At 32.8% G+C, this 22,491-nt stretch overlaps 1 protein-coding gene across 1 annotated transcript in view; it reads left to right on the top strand.

Annotated features, from left to right (window-relative positions):
* Positions 1 to 21,456, top strand: part of LOC129233290 (negative elongation factor A-like) — a gene marked incomplete at its 5' end in the record, with an annotated part of 58,963 nt that extends 37,507 nt beyond the window's left edge. Inside the window, 3 exons of the mRNA XM_054867340.1 lie at positions 2,874 to 3,014; positions 11,403 to 11,582; positions 20,457 to 21,456. Of these exons, the coding sequence (XP_054723315.1) occupies positions 2,874 to 3,014; positions 11,403 to 11,582; positions 20,457 to 21,191 (1,056 nt within the window). The remainder of the gene's footprint in view (positions 1 to 2,873; positions 3,015 to 11,402; positions 11,583 to 20,456) is intronic.
* Between the last annotated feature and the right edge of the window lie 1,035 nt (positions 21,457 to 22,491).

The raw sequence follows: 22,491 nt of genomic DNA, 5'->3' as shown, positions 1-22,491 counted from the left end.
GAATCAATCTAATATAATCATATCCTTTTATTCTGGAAAGGCTGGGTGAAGGAGGGGAGAGAGAACCCCAATAAACAACATTAGCTAAAAGGGGTTTTCTAAGGCAAGTGCTGAAGATGATGGCTTTCCAACTCACCCTTCATTCTCTTCTTCTTAAATTTCATTGTAGAAAAAAAATTATGTTCTCTCTCTCTCTCTTTTCATGAATCTATTCATTTCAGATAAGATTTGATCCAAATTTGTAAGATCAAATATTCTTGAATTGTCAACAACTTAAATGGCAAGTGTCATTTTGAAAGTGCTTTGTTTTTAAAACAGTTCAAAAGCTGTTAGTAAGAATTTGAAATGAAAATAAAATCAAACAAACAAATTTAAGATCAGAAGTGAGCAATTTTCCTACTCATATTTGAGAGTGTTTTGTTTCTGCAAAAGATTTGTTTATGTTTCTGAATATATTAATTATACTTTTATTCGTACATTGTTATCCCTTATGACTACCCAAACTGAAATTGGTTTGAAGGTATCAGGTATTCTTTCCTGAAGAGAATCCCATAAAAGAGGAATGATCAGGGATTCTTACTTATTATTTTAGTTACAGTCGAATTTGTTTATAACGTGTGTGGAGGAACCGCAAAATTGGCTCTGTATAACCGAGTGCTCTTAAAAAAAGGGGTAAAAGCCAGACACATTTCCTTTGTTTGCTTTTTTATTTCTGCTTAGTACTAAAGAAGTTGATTAATAAAATTTGAGCTGTCCTTTTGTCTCTTTCTTGCGTTATTGTTTTTTGAAGAACGCTCACGGCCTTAGTAACATTTTCATTATTACTCACGACTTCGAAAAATGCTAGAAGTTTCTCCTCTGCATATCAAAAGTCATTGAGTTTGTAAAGGGTAGTTCAGCTTCACATTCGTCAGTTTCGTTAGAGGGTTTTTTGTTTAACTACATTGGCCTGAATTTGAGTTACAGTATTACAGTATCCTCAGGAGTAATAACATTAGTATCAATAAAAATATAATTTTCAAATGCTTCTCTACAATTAATTTTGAAAAATGGAGTGTCATCACTTGTTCTCAGTATTTATGCCTCATCTATAACTTTAGATTGATTTTGAAATGTGAAAGGAATTTTTCCAAAAAAGGATTACCTGAGCAGGAAGTCAATAAAAAGTTCATGGATCGCAAAAATATTGCTCGCTTAAAGCGGGGTTTGCTCCTGAAAAGCGAGTTATGTTCCCACAGATTTAACATTGTACCAACCAAATATTTCTGACTTCCTCTCTAAATTTGGGTTCTCGTTAAAAGCGAGATAGACTGTATAGATTTATATAATGTACTAGAGGGCCCGACAGACGTTGTTCTGTTCAAACTTTGCAAATTGAAAAGTTAAATAAACTATCAAGTGTTTGAACCGTTTTGTTGAAAAAAGTAAGTAGAAAGAAAATGTTTTAAGCTGCTTGGTGTCAGAATAAGTATATTTATTACAACTTGATTTATCTAACGCCCACTGAGCTGTTATTTTATTAACTATTTTTTCCTCCCGTTCTTGATGGTTTGTTCCTTCAGCCATACTGAAACGATAAAAAGCATCCTTAGATATTAAGTGTAAGAAACCAACTACCCATCTGAAACAAACTGCAAATCTTGCTGCGACATCCCCCATATAAAAAAGAGTAAAACAATCGAAAGGATATCGTTTAAAAAATGATAAAGGTAAAAACAGTTCTCTGAATAAGCGAGAATCGGTAACCTCTCCCCTCCCCTTCCCGATGTAAAATAAACGCATTCTTCAACTAAAATGACTAAAAACGCTTTAAAAACGAAAAACAATTCTTTGCAATTTGAAATATTTCACCAAGTAAACAAAAAATACAATAAATTACATTAACAATAGCTTTAAAATGTAAACAAATGATCACACAATTCTATTGTTTGTAGCCAAAGTCGCCAAGCCACAACGTTACTGTAATCCAGCCGATCAGTGTGCGAAGCCAATTTCGACCGCTTTGCGGTCCGATCTTTTGAACGAAAACTTTTAAAACTTCATATATTGCCTAATTTTAAAACTTCATCTATTGCCTTTCCTTTCCATCAAAGATCTTCCACTTTACTGATCTTTTGTGTACAGAACTACCGTGTTGTAATTTATCTGGACGAAAATAAAATTTGTTTCATCTTTAAATTCCATCATCTTTTCCTTTAATAACGTACTGATTAGTTTGATAATCCTTGAAGTATTCTTGACATTGGTGCAGAAACTCAGATAGATTTGAGCCGAGAAACGAATGTTGCTAGGTACAGTACTTTCTGATTATTTGGTTGGGAAACCCTAAAGCGCCGATCTGGTCACATGGTTCAACTACGACGACAGAACACACGTTTTGCGTGAACCTTCCAGTACTTTACTTTATAATATATATCGGGACCTAAAATCGTTGCTTTCAGAAAATGAAGGCTCCTTTCTCTTTCTCTCTCTCTCTCTACGATTTATCTATTCTCAATTACATATCACAGTAGGAAATTTCATTACAAAAAGCAGAGCTGGCATTCTTATTGTCCTTTGGCAGTGGGTTAAATATTTATTTCAATTCTCGTTCACCAATTGGTTAAAAAAATACTAATCATTTGGGAGATATAACCATCCAATGTTTTAATTAATTAACAAAACCGTTTCTTATTCGAGCCATCGCGCTTCAAAACCGTGCTTGCCACAACTTAATTACACACAAAAATTTGATCAAAATCGGTGCAGCTGTTTAAAAGCCTTATGGTGACAAACGTCTGTACAGAAGATTTTTATATATATGATGATGTATAGATTTATATAATATCGAACATATTATATTTTATTTAATATATTAATATATATATATATAGGGCAAAACTGGTGCTGCTCAAACTAAAGGGGCTACTACTATAACTAATCAACAACTTCGACAGTTTCAAATTCAACAGCAACTTTTGACTCAAGCTAGAAAAGGAAGCAAAGTTTCAGCAAATCTAACTCAGTTGGCTAAGGTATGTTGAATCATTTTGATATATCTTTCATTAAATTTAAAGTGATTCTGGAATGCTATTTTTTGAAAAATGTGTTTTTATTGATTGAATTTAAAGAGTTGAAAAAAAATAAAAATTAGTCAATTTAAAATATTAAATAAAATAGACAAAAACATTTTCAGATCTTTCATAGTCAATAAGGGTGCCACTGGAGACTAAAAAAGCGACTTTTGCGACTATTTTTGACCGTAGGGGACTATGGCGACTTTTTTGTTAAAAAACGGCCTTAAAACGACTATTTTTTAAAAATTGGCAACTTTTTACAATTTTAGGCGATTTATTTCATGTTTTGTGATATTTATTGGGGAAAAAAAAGCAATGGGTGCTATGTGCTCAACACGTGTGTCGAGAAAAATGCTTCCTCTGTTTTAGATTTCAATCCTTATACATCTTGTAAACATTTTAATGTTTCTGACATTCAGAAATTATTTTGGCATTTGCTATCTTTTATAAACTTATTTTATGTTCTATTTTGATAAATAATAAATAAATAAATCTTTTGAAGCATGCCAACATTTAAGTTATATGTCACGGATTATTTTTCCCGTATTTGAGATTTGAATCCTTTTGCATCTTGTGAATATTTTTATATTTTTGACAATCAGGCGTAAGTTACATTGTATGGTGCCTTAGATTAACTTAATTTTGGTTTTGTTTTAATAACAAATAAATTTTGTAGAATAAATTTTGTAGATGACGAACAAATGCTTCTTTGGTTTAAAGAGAATTAAAATCTTAACTCATCACTGTTGAAACAAAAATAAAACAATACAAAACCCTTATTAGACCAATCATTTTATATGGTAGTGAGACATGGGCCATTAAAACAAGAAAATTGGCTATTCGTTTTTAGTCTAAAATGTCTGAGCGGATGCTAAATGAGGGACTAATTATGGAACACTCTGTGGCAAAATACCAACGTGTAAAAATAACAAAGGAACTGTAAAAAAAAATGGTATATGGGCACACAAATCATATAAAAATTATCTGGAGGAACTCGGGAAGTTGGTAGACTTTGGAGGAAAACAAAAAAATTAAAAAGATGATTAAAAAAAACAGCGGAGAGAAGAATAAATCAAATATAAAACAATATCAACTGAACAACTCAAAAGACAAGGCATTTGTAATCACACAGATAAGAAACTCAATCAAGAGTCTCCAGATTCTCTATTAGAATTAACTAACCAATGACTGAAATCAGCTATTGGGAAAAGTGATTTACCCGAAATTAGCACAGCAAAAGGAATAGAAGGTGCAGAAAGGTACAAGAAGGGGAAAGAACAAAAAGAAACAAAAGTTAAATCTTATTGTTAACAACAGAAAAACAAAGTTTTATTGATTGTGTAACTAAAACCTTAAGAAATGTCTTAAGTTTTCCATTTTGTCATCAAAGTTTAAATGTTCAAAAAGTTTATGCAGTAATTATATGTTTGTTTCAATCACACACAAAACTCAATTTATAACTCTTTTATGTTTTTGAAACCCGAGTAAGTATGTTTAAGTTGCCTTAAAATCAAAAAAAAATATCTGAAGGGGTTTTTTTTTCACTTTGTGACACTTCAAACATGACGTTACACGTAACATCTTCGTGAGTTATGTGAAAAGAAACTTACTTTTTTAATACTGTAATTCTTTCAAAAAATGCTAAAAATGAACAGTAAATGTTGAAACAAAAGTTAAATCTGAGTAGTTAAGTTCTGATTTTCTTGTATTTACTAAATGTAGTGATGTTTCAAGATGTTGTATTGTGTGTTTGTGTCATGCAATGTAGTTTTTGAGTTAGCAAATTTTAAAAAAGTTTACTGGTAAAAGCAACTTCACAGATTCAAAATGCAACTAACTGTTCCTCTGAGGAGACTATTTAGGCGACTATTTTTAAGTTTCAGGCTACTGAAGCAACTATTTCCAAGTAAAATTTTGATGGCAACCCTAAGTCAATTCCGCTCGAAAGAGATGCTTAAAAGATGATTAAATTTATTTTGAAGTCTCATAAAGCGAACTGTTATTTGCCACATTCATCTTTTTGACTCAAGCACATTTTCATGCTACATATTCAACTGGTAAACGTAGCAAACATGACTTTTCTTGTGAAACTTGTTTTAAATGGACAACTAGTGTTCAAAAATCTCAAATAAGACTCCCATTATCCTTTAAAAGTCCATATTTTCTTTGAAAAAAATTCAGGTTCTTAAAAAGACATATTTTTTTACTGAACCTAAAAACTACCGTATTTTTTGCGTATAATCCGCGGATTATCTGCTAAAAAAGGATGAGGTGCGGATTATCTGTGATTTTTTTTTTCTTCCTTTTAACACCAACGTATTGAACCTCAATATTTTTACAGTAGGATTCACCGATCAAGACTGTACGCCGACTGAATGTTGTTTATTTTACGAAGGATGCAAGTTCTTCCTCGCTGCCTGCCTGTATGTTGGTTATTTTACATTGCTTAAATGTTCCTCTTGGGGATTCAGGTCATGTAAAATAAGCAAGATTATAATGAAATAGGTAGCCATTTGCACAAGATTAGACAGTTTGCTCCTTTGTCTTGACTCTTTTTTTTTTTCAAGTAATTAGCGTACTATAATCAAGAGTTAAAAAAGAAATCATTATATTTTAGATTATATTTCAGTTTAATTTTGATTATGCCTCCAAAGTAATTACTTTTTCATGTTTTTAGTTTAGTTGCTCAAATGGTATGTTAAATTCAAACTTTATCTTTTTACTTCGTATAATATGCTGCCGCGGAATATACAAAGCTTTTTCTTTTCTTCAGGCTGATTTTAGGACCTTCGCATTATAGGCCGCCCGCGGATAATACGCAGGAAAATACGGTAGTCAAAAGCCCCAAAGCAGAATACTTGATGATGTTCTGCAGCGTAAAATCATTTGACCAAAATTATTCTGCAAGTACTTCAAGCATTGTATACAGTATACACAAGCAACCAATGGGACCTTTTCCACAAATCGGGACCAAAATCGTTTCATACAGGTGCAACCTAAACCAATTGCGATTCTCCAAAAATATTTTATATGCTTTCTCAAATGCATAAAAAGGGCAAAAACACAAAATTTTATTTAAAAAATCCGCACCTAGGTGTCAAAACTATTTTTTTTTTTTTTGGTTAATTTTACATGGCATAAAGGAACAATTAAAATAATGTTAATAAATAAATAAATTACTAAAGAGAGCAATAATAAAATGAGTTGAGTTAGGGTAGCATATACTAAAACACTTCAAAGTTTCTAAATAATTAACATATTTTCAGGATGCAAAAACTATTGAAGTCTCAAACAAGACACGCAATTTTCAGTGATAGACGTGTTTCAATGTTTGTATGTTTTCAAGACAAACATTTATGGAGGAAATTGCAGTGGTGAAGGTCAATTGGAAAAATAAGGAAAAGGAGAACCAAAAATGCTGGAAAAATTAGAATCTTTTCTGACTTAAAATATGAAATTTCTGCAGAAACTGCAGATTTTTTTAATTTCAAAGTAAATCTAAAGTTTCTGCAGATGACTTTCTCAAATTCAACATTTTTTGCAAGTTTCTGCCTAATAGTCGTTATTTCTGAGAAATCAAAGATTTTCTTCTAATCAAAAAAAAAATCTGTAGAATCGCCCCACAGCAACAGTAAGATATCTAATCCCAGAAATAAAACTAAGATATCTTACTGTTGCTCTGAGGCGACGATATACAGAAAATTTGCCTGAGTTTCCTCTCACATTTGAACAGAATTGTTCTGCAGAGATACGTCGCAAATTTAGTAGTATTCTGCTTTCGGGGTCAAAAGTTAAAATTTTTACTCAATTCTTTCAACATATATTTACATTTCTTTGGACCATTTTTTCTGCCGTGGTTAAAATGTCAGTCTTGCCAAACTGTGAGTTCACAGAAAAAAGTGCTGATTAAAAACAACTGAACTACAACTACTGACTGAACAACTGAACACGTAACTCGTAACTGAACAACAACTACAAAATAATTTCTGTAGGAGATAATTACTAGAATATTTCAAGTATGTTTTTTTTTGTTGACTGAACAACCAGTCACATCTTTAAAAAAATGTTTTTGCATTATGAATATTTTGTTCAATCACATTTTTCTATTATCAAATATCACTATTATTTACACCAAATGATGTTTTCAAGCACATAATCTGCTCAGAGATACTTTTTGTCCCATTAATGCATTTTGTACAACCATGCCGATCAATACAGTTACATTTTTGCTCTCAATATGCTTTGTATTGAATGGGGATACAAAATAATTTCTTCAGGAGATAATTACTAGAATATTTAAAGCATTTTTTTTTTGAGCAATCACGATTGCTTATTGCTTTCATTTGACTGTTTTTGCCGTCCTTTGATTTTATTTTCCCACCGCCACTCTTGCACCATCACCGTCCCACCGGCTCCTCACGATGCTGCTCCTATAGGGAAAGCCGTCTCCAGGTTGCATCCATGTCCTACACGCATACATACACAACTACACGCACACACATACACCTACACACAGACACAAACACATATGCCTACACATACACATATACACATAATCCCCCCACACACACATTCATACACACAACTACCCACACTCTTATGCCAGCACACAGACACAAACACACATGCCTACACACACAAACACATACCCCCACACACAAAACACATACCCCTACACACAAATACACATACCCCCCCCCCCCCCACACACACACACGCCTACATACACACACTCGTGATTGCGAAAAACATAATTTGAATTCAAGATGTCAAAATTCAAATAATTTTTTTTTTTCTTTTTTTTTGAGCAATTACGATTGCTTATTGTTCTCATTTGACTGTTTTGATGTCCTTTGATTTTATTTTCCCATCGCCACCCTTCGCACCGTCGACCGGCTTCTCACGAAGCTGCTCCTGTAGCGAAAGCCGTCTCCAGGTTGCATCCATGTCCTACACACATACGCATTCATACACAACTACACACATATACACACAAACACATACACACACATACACTTACATACACCTACACATGCACACACAAACACATACAAACAACTACCCACACATTCATGCCTGCACACAGATACAAACACATATGCCTATACACACATACACATACCCCCCCCCCCCCCCCCACATACCCAGCTAGCACACGAACATTGGCCCAACGTTATCATATTACATCGGATCAACGTCGGCATCTTACGTCGGAACATACCTTAAAACGGTACATCAGAAAACAATTATCCAACCGTTGGTTATTGGTTAGTTTCAAACGTTATTCTAATGTAAAATACAACTGTAAACTAACCATTTACAAACGTAATTTCGATGTAAAATACAACGTTCAACCAATGTTATTCCAATGTAAAATACAACAGTAAACTAACCATTTAGAAACGTAATTTCGATGTAAAAAGCAACGCTTAACCAACATTTTCTAATGTTGTTCCAATGTAAAACACAACAGTAAACTAACAATTTCCAAACATAATTTCGATGTAGAAAAACAATGCTTAACCTACATTTTCTAACGTTATTCCACTATGAATTTCAACGCTAAACCAACTGTCTTCCAATGTTATCTACTTTAACTGTAGCATTTCATTAATAAAATAAGTATCACGAGGTGCTCTTAGAAGAGCGAGTGTAAAGAATAATTTTTCAGTCATATTAACATAAAATGATAAAGTGGCTGAATTTGACATACAATTTATCATTTCCCTATCATTTACAAACGTTTCAATAAAATATGAACAAAAATTTAAGATATTGATAATTCTTACCTTTTATTTTTCGGAATAATTACTAAAAAATTATCTACATAAGCATACATTAGTTTCTTTTTTTCTTTTTCAGGAAATATTAATTACCAGCAAGGTTATTCTTAAGACAGAATAGAATTTTTGACTTTAAAATTCTGCCGTGATAAATAACCCAGCTTGTTTGAAGGTTCAAATTTGCTTTGACCTGAAATAAGAATTAAAAAATAAATAAATAAATAAAACATACACATTCAGTTAGTAAATCTTCATAAGAATTAAAATGACGTGGGTTAAACTTGAATATCATGAAAAGTACTTATTTTATTGTTTTGCCGAACTATTATACTCTCCCATTTCATTCAAAAGTTCATTTTCATTGATTTGTTTTTTCATTTTATTTTTAGGGAAGGAATTTTAATGTATTTTATCCGTCAAAGAGAAAAGTTCAATCAAAGACACAATTTTATTTCTATGGTAAATTGCATGTGTAATTTTAGCAAAGTATTTTTTTTTTTTTTTTTTTATTGGGCTTTTAAAATTACCAAAGTTAAACTAAGGAACAACACGAAATTCTGAAACGAATTCTAAGCATTCACGAAAATTCTCTAGAAAACTAGTTAAAGCATCTATCAAAAAAAAAATCAGTTCAAATACGCAAAAATTTTAAGAATTTCAATTCATCGGAGATCCCCCCAAAAAGAGAACCCCTAGAAACAGCCTCCCCCTAAAAACCCCTGCCAAAACACATTTGTAGAAAAAATTCAAGCAGTTTAAAACGAAAAAATCTGGGCCTGCACAGCTACAATGATTTGTCAAGCTTGGAAAACGAATAAAAGTAGAATGCATTTAATAATCACACACACACACAAATCTTTTATCTTAGTTTTAAATTTATTGAAAGAAAGAAAAATAGTTGGAAAAATGAATTGATTTACTTTGGAAGACTTGAGTACTTGCGAGGATTGAACACTCGCCGTGAGCAAGTACGACACATGTGAATGTGTATATGTGACCCTGGAATGAAAAAGAAAATGGCTATGCCCCCGGCGCACTCCTCCCTCACCCCTTTCAAATCCTGGGTCTCAACAAGACTGCAGAGGCGGGGGGGGGGGGCTTATGGGACGCATTCCGCACGCTTCGCAAAACGCGCAAATCAGCAACGAGCTTGCAATAAATTGGCGTAAATGTGAAACAGGTTTGAAGATTAGAAATAAGTTGGGAATGCGTTTAGTCGGATATAGGTTAGTTTTAAACCATCCTCCGATGCTTCGAATGATCGGATGAGCGTATGAAAAAACCAATATCTAACCAAAACATATTTTCAACCATTGCGATGCATTTTCAACCTTTCTCCGACGTAAATCCGATGGTTTGTGCTACCTGGGTACACACACATTCATACACACAACTACTCACACACTTATGCCTGCACACAGACACAAACACACATGCCTACACACACATACACATACCCCTGCACACAACACGCATACCCCCCACACACAAACACATATGCCTACATACACACACTCGTGATTGCGAAAAACATAATTTGAATTCAAGATGTCAAAATTGAAATTATTATTATTTTTTTTAATATTAGCAATATTTTAAAAACTAATTCATGGTTTGTGCATGGTAAAAACTACTTCAATTACGAGTTAAAATGGCTGTCATATCCTGAAACAGATCTAGAGGGAGGGGAAGCAAACCAGAACCCATGCTGGAGATATAGCAAGCTCAAGTGACCGCCTAAGTACCAATTCAGAAGTTTGTCATAACCCTTTTGGCAAGACCAAAAAGAAGGTCATATTAATGATATGAAAGTGTACTTAGACTTCTTGCTTTTGATACGAAAGATATGTTAATACTCTTTTTAAATTCCTTTTATTGACGCAAGATTTATTGGAATTTTATGACTTTAAAATTGAGACTATGTATGAAGGATGTCAAAATTGGTCCCGCCCCCCCCCCCCCTCTTCCCCAACAAAAAGAAAGAAAACGAAAAGATCCAGCCTTGCTTATAATTACTTTGGCCACCCTTGACAAACTTTCATATGAGGCAGTGAGAAGCAAAGGGATGCAAGTGAACATTTTCAAGTTTTGAGTAAAATGCATATAAAGATTATGTCCTAGGTAGACTTTCACTGAATTTTTTTTCTGAATCATGCTATACAACAGCACCTACCAGGGCTATTATCTCTTGCCCCAAGACAGAGGAGGGGTTCACCTACCATTTGTACTGGTTGTCTCCAAATTTTTAATTTTGCCACTTGCATCCCTTTGCTTCTCATTACCTGATATGTGCGCTCCTGTACATCAGTATCCATGATATGGATGTTCATGGATAATTGCTACATATTCAATATTATATCTTTGCAAATTATGTATCTTGAGAAACCTTCTGCAAAGTTTTTTTTTTTTTTTTTTTTTTTTTCAAAGTACTTAATTATGTACATTCTCATAAATAGTTCAGTTTTTTGTGTCTCTGTGAATAAAATATGATTGTGTACTATCTGCTGAAAATTTTAAACTGTTTTTGTGTTTGCAACTCATGCCTGATTTTTATTTATTTTAGGTACCTAGCAAAAGTACTGGAATAACTGCATCATCACTTTCTGCACCAATGAATGCTGTACAAATTGTTCAACATAATGCTCAAGTTGGAACTACTCAGCAAGTAAAAGGATTGCCTGCTGCAATGACAGTACAACAGATACAACAAGCTATGAAAGCTATACCACAAAATCTTCCTGTAGTAAGTCAAAATAAGAACATTATCAGTCTGCTATGTTTGCTCATAAGTTAATATACAGAGTGGTCTGGAATTGGTGTATATCCCGCTTAATTTTCAACATTATGTTAGTTACAGTTGAATGTTAGTTATACACAATTACCTTAAAGTCTTAAGAATCATAAACATGGGCAAAGCACCATCCATGTCTTAAGACAGCTGAATTATGTGCAACGTTCTCGCAGATTATGTGCAACGTTCTCGCAGATCATCTGCATGGTCATGGCAGACACAGAACAGAATTTCATCAATACTATCAAAAAGTGAAAATCTTAATTTAATGTGCATACAAATATGCCTGCAACAAACTTGGAAAACAAAAAATGAAATATATTCGTAAAAGCAAGTTTCTGTAGTTACAGAGAATTTTTTTTAAAAAGCTCTGTAAAATGATTGATTAATCATCTCCATCCTTATTCCAGGACATAAAACTGGTCAGTAAAATTCAGTATTTTAAAAATTGGTCATTTTAAGTCAGTATTTACATAACATTTACTGTCAAATGTTTTTCATTTTCTTGTAAACTTGCCAAAAAAAAGCTTTAAAATGCTGATATAGCAAAGCAATTTTGCCAACCTGATAGTCTGCTTCACTTGATCAAAATCATTTATTATCTTTTATTGGATTGGGATAATCTAGTTTTATGACAAACCTAGCTTTTTTCCCCCTTTGAAATTGGTTAAGTTCTTAGAGACATTTTCCTATTTTTGTCCCAAGTATTTGCGGTAAGATGAGGATAATATAAGAGCATATATGGGTTGTTTTTTTTTTATATGACAGCTGACACTATGTCAAGATGAGTAAAAATTTGTTACGTTTAAATTGTTATCTTTATATGTTGCCTTTAAGTTTCATTATAAGTTCTTGCAGTATATATGGATGACCATCTAGGAAGGTCATGGGGCAGACTCCACCATTGAATTTCTTTTTCTTGGAGGGGGAATGGGGGCTGTTTTGAGGGGTATTTTTCCCTTTTATGGAAGGGGGCTTAGAGATTTTTCAGGGGAGTACGCCATAGTTCTTGGGGGGGGGGGGGTAGCTGTGGCATCCTTGCAGCATAATTGAACTTACAAATGAGGCAGTGAGAAGCAAAGGGATGCAAGTGAACTATTTTAACCCATTAAGCGCCAAAGCTCCCATTGCGGGAGCATCTACTTTAAATTTTTTTTCATAAAGAAATTGGAGTTATTTATAAAAAATACATTCCATGTGAATTTTAACAAAATGGAGTATATTATAAAAAAAATTCAGTAAAAAATTTGAATTTTATACATTTTTCTACATTTTTTCAAAAAATGGAACTTAAAATTTTTTACAAAAATGTAAAAAACTAAAAAAAACTAAATTATTGGAGTTTTAATTTGTTTCAAGTGCTCTGCATATTTAAAGCAAATATTCTAACAAATAACATACAAAAACCCCGGAATGAAACGATTAGTTTACAGGGGTCTGTCCAGGATTTTTCACAGGGTCCGTTTTTTGTGAAAAATCAAATAATTTTGTGAAAAATGAATTAATTTTGAGAAAAATCAAATAAATTCGCAAAAAAAAAAAAAATCAGAATAGGGTTCAGCATTTAACTTTTTGACCCAAGACACTCTTAAAAAGCACAGAATTTCGTTTAAAACTTATAAATTCCATGATTTTAACAAAAACAAAAAGATATTTTAATTATATACCTCTTAACAAAGCGTAATAATCATCAAAAATTCGAAAAATCGAATTCCCATAGCGGATGCAAAGAGATCGCAATTCTCAAAGTGAAGGCACCAAAAGTATAAATACGGCTTGTAAAAGAAATATTTTTGATAAAATCAATTTTAAAATTGCATTTTAGAGTACTATGATAATCATTTCATTAATATTTGTGGACACAGTTGACGCAAAAATAATCGGATGTTAAAAGATTGCATTTTTCAAAAAGGGGACATCTAAAGGAAAAAAATCGGTAATTAAAAGAGTTTATTTAAAGTTAATCATCCTTGTTAGCATCGAAAAATCAAAACCCATATAATTTGCTCCCAAATCAAAAGTTAAATATCGCACAGCACCATAAAAACGCAAATATTGGCAAGCTGGTAAAATGATGAGAATATTTTCTAATCAAGTCATTATAAAGGTTCAACGCCAGACGCTAAATGGTGATAATTTTGAAGTTGGTAACCCTATATGAAGCGATCATATTTTTCCCCCACCCATATCCTCCCTTTCCCCTATCCCTTTGCAGTTCTAAGTTCATTTCGCAGATATATATCATTATTGTTTATTAAATCATGAGCGGGGGAAAAAAGTGCTTACCAATGCCTTTTCAGAAAAGTTGACAACACCGCTGCTAATTATATGTGATAAAACAAACAACCATTATATTTATTAGGCAGTAGCAATTATTTATCCCTTGCAGGAGCATCGCAAGAGTACCGATTTTTTTTTTTTTTCCCAAAATTAGCCGATTTTGTATAAGCTGATCCCTCTAATTTGACTTAAAAAAAGTTCCAAAAATTGTCGGTTTATACATAGAAATATACGTTATTTTGCTTTCACATTTGCTCTTTCAATAAACAATTTGTGAAAGATAAGATCTTGTTTATCAAAATTTTGTGAAGGGTCCGTTTTGTTTGATCGGATTTTTGTGAAGGGTCCGTTAACGGACCCAAATATCCTCTGGCCAGACCCCTGGTTTAAAGCAATGCTAGAAGCGCTTAAAGTTTTTGCTCCCGGAGCAGGAGCTTTGGCGGGGACCGGTAGCATTCTTCCTCTTTTATGTGCAAGGGCTTACAATGAAGAAAGGAATGCTGCTAGGCAGAAAGGGGCAACCTACGTCACGAAGCACGTGTACTTCTTTCGGGTCTTTCGCAAAAGGATTCTTGGAACTATGTTTTGTTAATGTTTCCACTATTCTCAAGATAGTTTGACTGATAAGAGAAAATATACTAAAAGACAGTCCATTCAGTACAAATACGTTATTAGTAACAAATGAAAGAGAGTGTTTCAAATCCATTCAAACTGTGAGAACATCAGTGTGTAAAATGGAAAGATAACAAAATAGTATGTTTAGCTTCAAATTTTGAGACGGAAGCTCCCTTAGTAATTGTCAAAAGATGGTGTTCTGAAGAAAAAAGAGAATGGATTTGCCTCAACCGCATTTAATTTCCTCACATAATAAAAATATGGGTGGTATGATCTCTTAGATCAATATCTAAGAACGTACAGGCCTCGTATCAAAAGAAAAAGATGGTGGTGGCCTTTTTTTTTACGAACACACGAAATATGGCTGTAGTAACAGACTGGAGAATGCACAAAGAGTTCCAGGGGGAAATGACGCAACTAACATTTTTAAGGGATATAACTACAACTTTAATGAAAAGTTCAAAGGAAGATTACGTAAATCCCCAGTCAGGGCCTTGCGGACCAGTAAACTCTACTGTAAGTTTTGATGAAGTAAAATATTTTATTATAAACGCGGAAAAATAATCTCAATGTAAATAGTGTAAAAAGAACACTCTAACCAAGCATAAAAAATTCAATGTAATGCTGCATCAATACTGTACCAGATTTTTTCAAGAAAAAAAGTTGATGATCAATAAATTGAGTATTTTTTTTTTTTTTTTATAGTTTATTTACTTTCAGTGCTTCTCATTTTGCTTGAAATGCAAATGAAATATAGCTCCCATTTTGGAATAGAGCACAGATACACCTACGTACGTCATTTTTGTGTGATGGATTTCTATATTTCTTCATAAAAGAGCAAGAATATAATATTTGAGACGCGGCTCTTTTAAAACGCGATCGGAAAAAGAAATAGAAACGAAACCGAACGCAGTTGAGGCAGCGGATGTTTTCCCCCTTCAAAGCGCCAAAGCTCCCACTACGGGAACAACCTATAATTTCTAAACGGTTGCAGTTTTTTTGAAAATTTCAACTGCAATGTACTATTAATATGTATCTTTTATGAAAATAGTAAATTTTTCTAGATTTTTTTATGTAGTTTATATAGCGGCGTTTAATGGGTTAAGTTTCGAGTAAAACATGTTGAAAGATCAGATCCTAGGTAGGCTTTCATTGACATTTTTTTCTAAATCATGCTGTACAGCAGCAGCTACTAGGGCTACTAGTACAATCTCTTGCCCCAAGACAGAGGAAGAGGTTCACCTACTATTTGTACTGGTGATCTTCAAATTTTTAATTCTGCCACTTGCATCCCTTTGCTTCTCACTACCTCAAACGTGTATCATATATGTTTCGTATATGTGTATAATAATAAATAGTACGTGAAGCACAAGTTAGTGTTAATTTATAAGAAAATAACATCATGTTGAAATTATTTAGAAACACAGAAAATAGGGTATCCCATAATTATAGGCATTTTTTATTTTATAAATTATATTTTCAGTTAAGAAACACTGTTACAAATTTTAATATGATATTCTGATTCTGTTACCCATAATTACTTCAAACACGCAGTTTTCCGTTGAAAATATCAAGTTTTTCATTACCTATGGGTAGGCGTTTCTATATTTCTGAAATATTCAACCCGGGCACTGGAATGCTTCCCCTCCCCCACCAGCGTAGCAAGTATTCAAAAGTGTGTATGTTTCGGATAAAGTAAGAATAGCGTGCAACCCTAGCTTTAACCGGTTAAAGCGGGGATTAGCAACGCCTTGTGGCTAAAGCCCAAAGAGCTCCTAATGTTTCCCGCTTTAACTGGGTCTAACCAACACCAGTCGGTTAAAGTCCAAAGTTACGTTTTAAATTTTTATGAAGCAACTTTTTATAGTTATAGGTAGTACACAAATGAAAGTAAATCGTAAAGATATTAAGTTATCAATAAAACATAAAATAAAAGTAATCAATAAATAAGGACGTTAAGTTATATATTAAGTTTTTTTATACGTGTAGGTATAGGTAGTATACAAATAAAAGTAAATCAAGTTATCAATAAAAATAAAAGTTAAAAGTAATCGATGAATAAGGACATTAAGTTATTAATACGAATACAAATTAAAATAATCAGAGATATTTTTAACTTCTATTTGTTATTACAAGATAAACTTGAATGGCATTTAGAGTTACATAAAATATTTGCCGCATTGCAAAGACATTTTTTGGTGCCACATTTTGTTTTACAGTGGCATTTTTTGAATTCTTGACCACCAGAAGTTGATTGTAGGTTTGCAAGTTGATAAGACGTAAAGATTTGTTCTCATCTGAAACATCCCCAATCTTTACAAATTGGAATTCACATACAGTAAATTGATTTCTTGAAAACATTTCAGAAATTGTTCCTTTCTCATTACCCAATTTATACAACCCATTCTCATTACATTCAAGAACTGTTAAAATAATATTTCTAAAGTCACCCCTGCCTCTATCTACGTCAGGAATTTTAACTCTTACGTTATCACCAACTTTGCAAGGTGGATACTTAGTATTGGACAAAGATATCAATTTTTTAGCCTGTTCTGCTAAGTTTGCTTTCGCTTCATTTCTATTAGTGCTTATGTTATCTTTTTTAGAGCATAAATCACATAATCCATTTATGTTTTTGCATAGTTCACACTCAGCGCTGAATACCATTTCTTCTTCACTTTCAGTTTCTTTGAGGCTTTGTTCTTATTCTTTCATGTTCATAATTAGTTCCTCTAAGTGCTCTTCGCTAAGGACAGTACCAATTATTTCATTCCGGAGACCAGATGACTTCAAACCAACTTTCATATCACAGCGGAACATTGCTTTATATGGTGAACGTTTTATGCCATCATAGTAGGCTCTGTTTTTCATTAGCTGAACAAATCAAAGTCCTTCAGACCATTTTTCACAATTTTTGTCCTTCATCCAGGTCATGAGCATATTTTGAACATCGTGGTTTCCTGTGTATTATTTTTAATCCTGTCCATAGAGATTTTAAATTTTCAGCCACTTTGTTGGAAAACACCCTCCCATTATCGGACTGCAAAATTGACGAGGATCGGAATATGCAAAAAATGTCCAACAGCACTTTAGCGACCTCTTCAGCAGTTTTACTGTTCAAGGGTCTAAGCTGCACAAACTTCGTCAGATGATCTTGGTATACGAGAATAAATTTATAATTGCCATCAGGATTAGTCTACATATCAATCAAATCTACTTGGCAACGACTATTCTTTTCATTTGATAAAATCGGTTTGATCACAATACCTTTTTTACCAGATTTTAACTTCATTTGGCACAACTTGCACAGCTGAAGATATAACATTATAGCTTCCTGAGTGACATTTTTTTTTTTTTTTTTTTTTTTTTTTTTTTTTTTTTTTTTTTTTTTTTTTTTTTTTTTTTTGAGCTTCGTTCACCAGGGTGGCGACAGATCAGGGAGATCAGGGAAAGGTCAGGGAACTTTATTAATCAGGGAAATATCAGGGAATTTTGAAAAAAATAACAAAAAATCAGGGAAAATTGATTTTTTGAAGAAAAAAATTTTTTTTTTTTTTTTTTGCTTTACAAAATTTAAGTACTTTTAATTCCCTGCGCATTTTCCGCTAATTATCTGTTCCAAAAAAGAAAAGTAAAAGTAATGAGGTGCGATTATACACTGCTGCATATTTGTGCATCTTTTTTCCTCAACGTCAAAGTATTGAATCTTACTTACTAACCACAGGATAAACTTCCTAAGATTGCTTTTGTGTCTGTTAAGTTGTTTATTTTACCTAGCTTGAAATTTCCTTTTACGCTTTCAATGCTACGTAAAATTAACAACCATACAGGCAAAGAGGAAGCCTTCAATTATGCCTTAGCTCCTTTGCCTTTATTCCATTGTCTCGAAGTAATTAGCGTACTGTAATCACGATTTCAAGAAGAAATCTTTCCTTTTTGAATCAATACTATAAAAGTTTAAAAGTTATTATTTCTTTGCGTTTTTAATTTAATTGCTAAAATTGAACTTTCAATTAAAAAAACTTTGTTTTTTGCCGTTATACTATTTGTTGTCACCGCAGATTATAAAGGTTTTCTTTTTTCAGACTTTGGTGATTCTTTAATTTTATAACCAAGTTGTATTCTTCTTTTATATATTTTGAAATTAACTAATTGCTTTTTTTCCCCCTTGCATTTCAAAGTTGTTTGTTACAAAAGCAATCTAAGATTTTTTCTCGTTACATACTGAAATCATTTGAAATAGAGTTAACTTGTGTACTTAAGAAAATAGATTTATTTTTTTATTGTTAAAATGCTGTATTCATTCATTAAAACCTATGTTCTTGATTAGAGAAAAGCTCCCTATGAATGGTTGTCAAATGGTTTCATCTGTTTTGCATAAATATGTGAATTAGTTATATAAGAATAACTACATTACTTCTATTCTTTCTCTATTACTTATTATTCTTGCAACAATTATTATACTGTTTGAAAACTTAGAACTAAAAAGTAATTGAAATTATTTTGAACTATCATAAATACACGTGCTTTTAAAAGTAATTTTAATAGTTTCTTAAATTCTTATGCTAAGTGGTTTCTGGAAGTAAATTTTTTTTTTATATTTTCTATAATCTTTAAATTGTATAAAAATTTAATATATATGTGTATTGTAGGTCATTCCCCCCCAACCCCCCCCCCCCCCAAATTGTCTTTTTTTTAAAACCATTTTATTAAAAAAAGTAGCATCTTTTTAAAATATATCTTTAATTCAACAACTTTACATAACTTAAAACGTTTAAAATATTGCATTTTATACAAACATACAATGGATTTCAAGTAAAGCAAAGAAAGAAAACCATTATCATTGGTAACGTAAATCAGGGAAATTTAGTGAACTTAATCAGGGAAAAGTCAGGGAACTTTTTTTCACAGTTCCTGTCGCCACCCTGTTCACCATTCTATTTCTTCCACCATGTCCAATGGAGACATGTATTTCATGAAGAATGTCAAACATATCTTCATTTCATACGTAATATTTAATTACAGGGTCTGTTGTAGAAACAGGAGCTATTAGTTTGTGAATGCCACCAACATTACATATGTCGAAGCACTTCAAACGACGATAATGCATCATTGTTCTTTTGGCAGATTGCTTAGCTTCTTTCACGTCTTCAATAAACTGATTATATTGTACATTGTTCACATAAAAAGTGTGTGTTTCTTCATTTACTTTGCCTATTTAAACCTGTCATACTTACAGCCATGAAAGTTCAAGTACATTTAGTTTGAATGACATGAAGGACTTAGCATAAAAATTAAATTTTCTGCCATTATATTTCAAAATTTGTTTTAAGGTAATTTAACACCTTCTCCATTTGGTCTGAGTAACCAATCTTTAACAAACCTAGCCTTGCTATTTACACTTATTTAGTAATTGGGATAGTTGTGTGATTGTGCTTGCTGTTTGCCAATGATAAGCAATTAAGATAATTTAATGGAATGGCACTTTTTTTTTTCGGTTAAAAAAGAATAGAATATAAGTTATTATATGTTACATTTTTTGATACTTTACTTTGGTAACTTTCAGGATTGTTGAACTTGGGTCATAATTACCTCAGTTAATGGATGAATAGATAAGAAAGCAATGTATTTGAACTATATTTTTTCTTTTTTCATTATGATTTTGTATTTTGATCACTTCTCATAAGTGATCCATTTATTCATTACCATTTCATTCTCAAAAATTTGGTTTGCTATTTCTTACCTGTATACATTTTTCAGCTTTGCAGAAGAGATTATAAATCTTGCTTATGATATTCATGTAACTTTTGCTAGAAAATATTCTTCACAAAATGTTACTGCTCGCCTTTTCCGCTGTGAGACGTATTGTTAAAAAAGCTTTGAAAGTTGTAGATGCCATTACTATATTTTTAATTGTTTCCTTAATTACAGGTTGTTACAGCTACTCCTAGTCTTCCAGGGGTACAACAGCAACACACTTCTACTACTCTACGGGGTGAGCCTGGAGTTGCTACAGGTTCTGTAAAAGCTCAAACTACAACATTACCATCTACTACTCTAACTACAAGCGGTGTTTTGAAAGGCACACCTGCAGTAGTTGTGGGTCAGCAGCAAACTGCGGCAATTCTTCAACAAGTTGCAGCATCAACATCAGGTCTTACTGCCCAACAAGCTGTCACTCTTGCTGTACGAGCTGCTGCTTCTCAAGCTCAAGGCCAGCAACAAGTTCAGATTCAGGTTCAACAATCACCCCATTCATCGCTCGTAACACCCCAATCACAAGTTGTGTCTACCACCATTCAACCGGGCCAGACAAGAGTGCAACAGCTTTCGCAGAGTGCTTCTACCATCAACATTGCTCAGCCTGTTGCTGTTCAGAGTACAGCTCAGGCTTCCAGCATTCTATCCTCTGCTGGAACTATTGTACCACAAATGTCTGCTGAATCTACTCATGTTGTCATGCACAGTGTGTCTACATCTAATTCTGGTACTGCTCTTTCCATACCAGCTTCACTCGCAACGTCTCAAACAGCGTCAACTACAGCTCAAGTAGTTCAAGCTGCTATACAAGCAGCAAGGCAACAGCAGCAACAAGCAGCACAGCAGGCTGCGCAGCAACAGAAGGCATCTCCTTACACAATGAGGTTGCGAAATCCTCCAAAATAATTTTATGCATTTCAAAACAAATTTTATGCATTTCATGATAAAATGAAATATTGAGCTTCTTTATAAAAATGAACTGTAAATTCCACAAATGGAATTTTTGTTTTGTTAGTTTACACTACTTATCTTGTTGAAATTGTAGTTTCATATGCTGACACATTTTGGCAGTTACAATGACCATATTTTACATTGTGGTTAGTATTCATATTTTTGAAGTTCATGGAATAAGTCATGCAGGCTATTTATTTCCCCCATTTTCTGTTATAAATAATTCATTGATGTGTAAAAAAAAAATCATTCGAACTGGAGAAAAATTTTCAGCATTATACTTGATAAACTTCAAACTTCATTCCTTTTACTTCCACAGTGGAAGTAATATTTAAATAAATTCTAACGTTTGTATTTTGTCAATTTCTGTATCATTTTTCATTTCACTGTATATTTCAACATAATTGTTTGTTACTGATGTCATTCATTAGAAATATTCTCATCTCATGTACAGCTATGATGCAAGTGGAATAAAATGCATTCTTCTTTGATAAATACTTGTCCTGTTATCTTTTATCACCTGTTGTATTACCTGTTATCTTTTTTTAAATAAGTTTTTTTTCTTCTTGCCTCTCGAAAAGAGGTTAGTTTTTTAACAAGATAAGTTTTAGACTCAACCATGTTTCATGTCATTTCTTAAATAAAAGTGCGTATGTTAATGCCATTTCCGTGTGCAATTAAAAGTGCATTTGATTACAGAATATATTTCAGTGTAAATTATGTGTACTTGTTTTGGAGTAAGAGAAATCCCTTCATTTAATGATTAGAAATGTTGAAATAAATGCAAAAAATAGTTAATGTTTTACTATTACAGGTGTCCCTTTTATAACACTGTACTTCTACATCACGGTTTTGATATAACATGGTACCTAATTTGTGATTAATATAACACGATTTCGATATTGCGCGGTACAAAACTTGAATATTTAATACTACTCAGTTTTGATATAACTTGAATTTTAAAAGATAGGAATTTTTTTGTTGAACACACTGTTAAAAATGCATGATAATAACTCTAATAAGTTTTTACTTTATTTTTATGAAACTTTTACGGAAAATTGGCTGTCTTCGACTCACAAGTCTGGCTTCCCCATGTGGCGTACGTCAGAGAGTACATAACCTAACTTTGCCCCCAAACCTTGAGGTCCTTTTGGTTCAGTGGTTAAAGCACTGGGTTAGCATCACAAAGGTTCGTGGTTCAAATCCCGACCCAAACAATCATCATCCATGTCATGGTGATCCGTACGCCACACCC

The sequence above is a fragment of the Uloborus diversus genome, unplaced genomic scaffold (assembly GCF_026930045.1).
Source record: "Uloborus diversus isolate 005 unplaced genomic scaffold, Udiv.v.3.1 scaffold_312, whole genome shotgun sequence".
Classification (NCBI taxonomy): Eukaryota; Metazoa; Arthropoda; class Arachnida; order Araneae; family Uloboridae; genus Uloborus; species Uloborus diversus.
The sequence above is the reverse complement of the archived record's forward strand: the minus strand, read 5'-3'. Positions and strand labels throughout refer to the sequence as shown.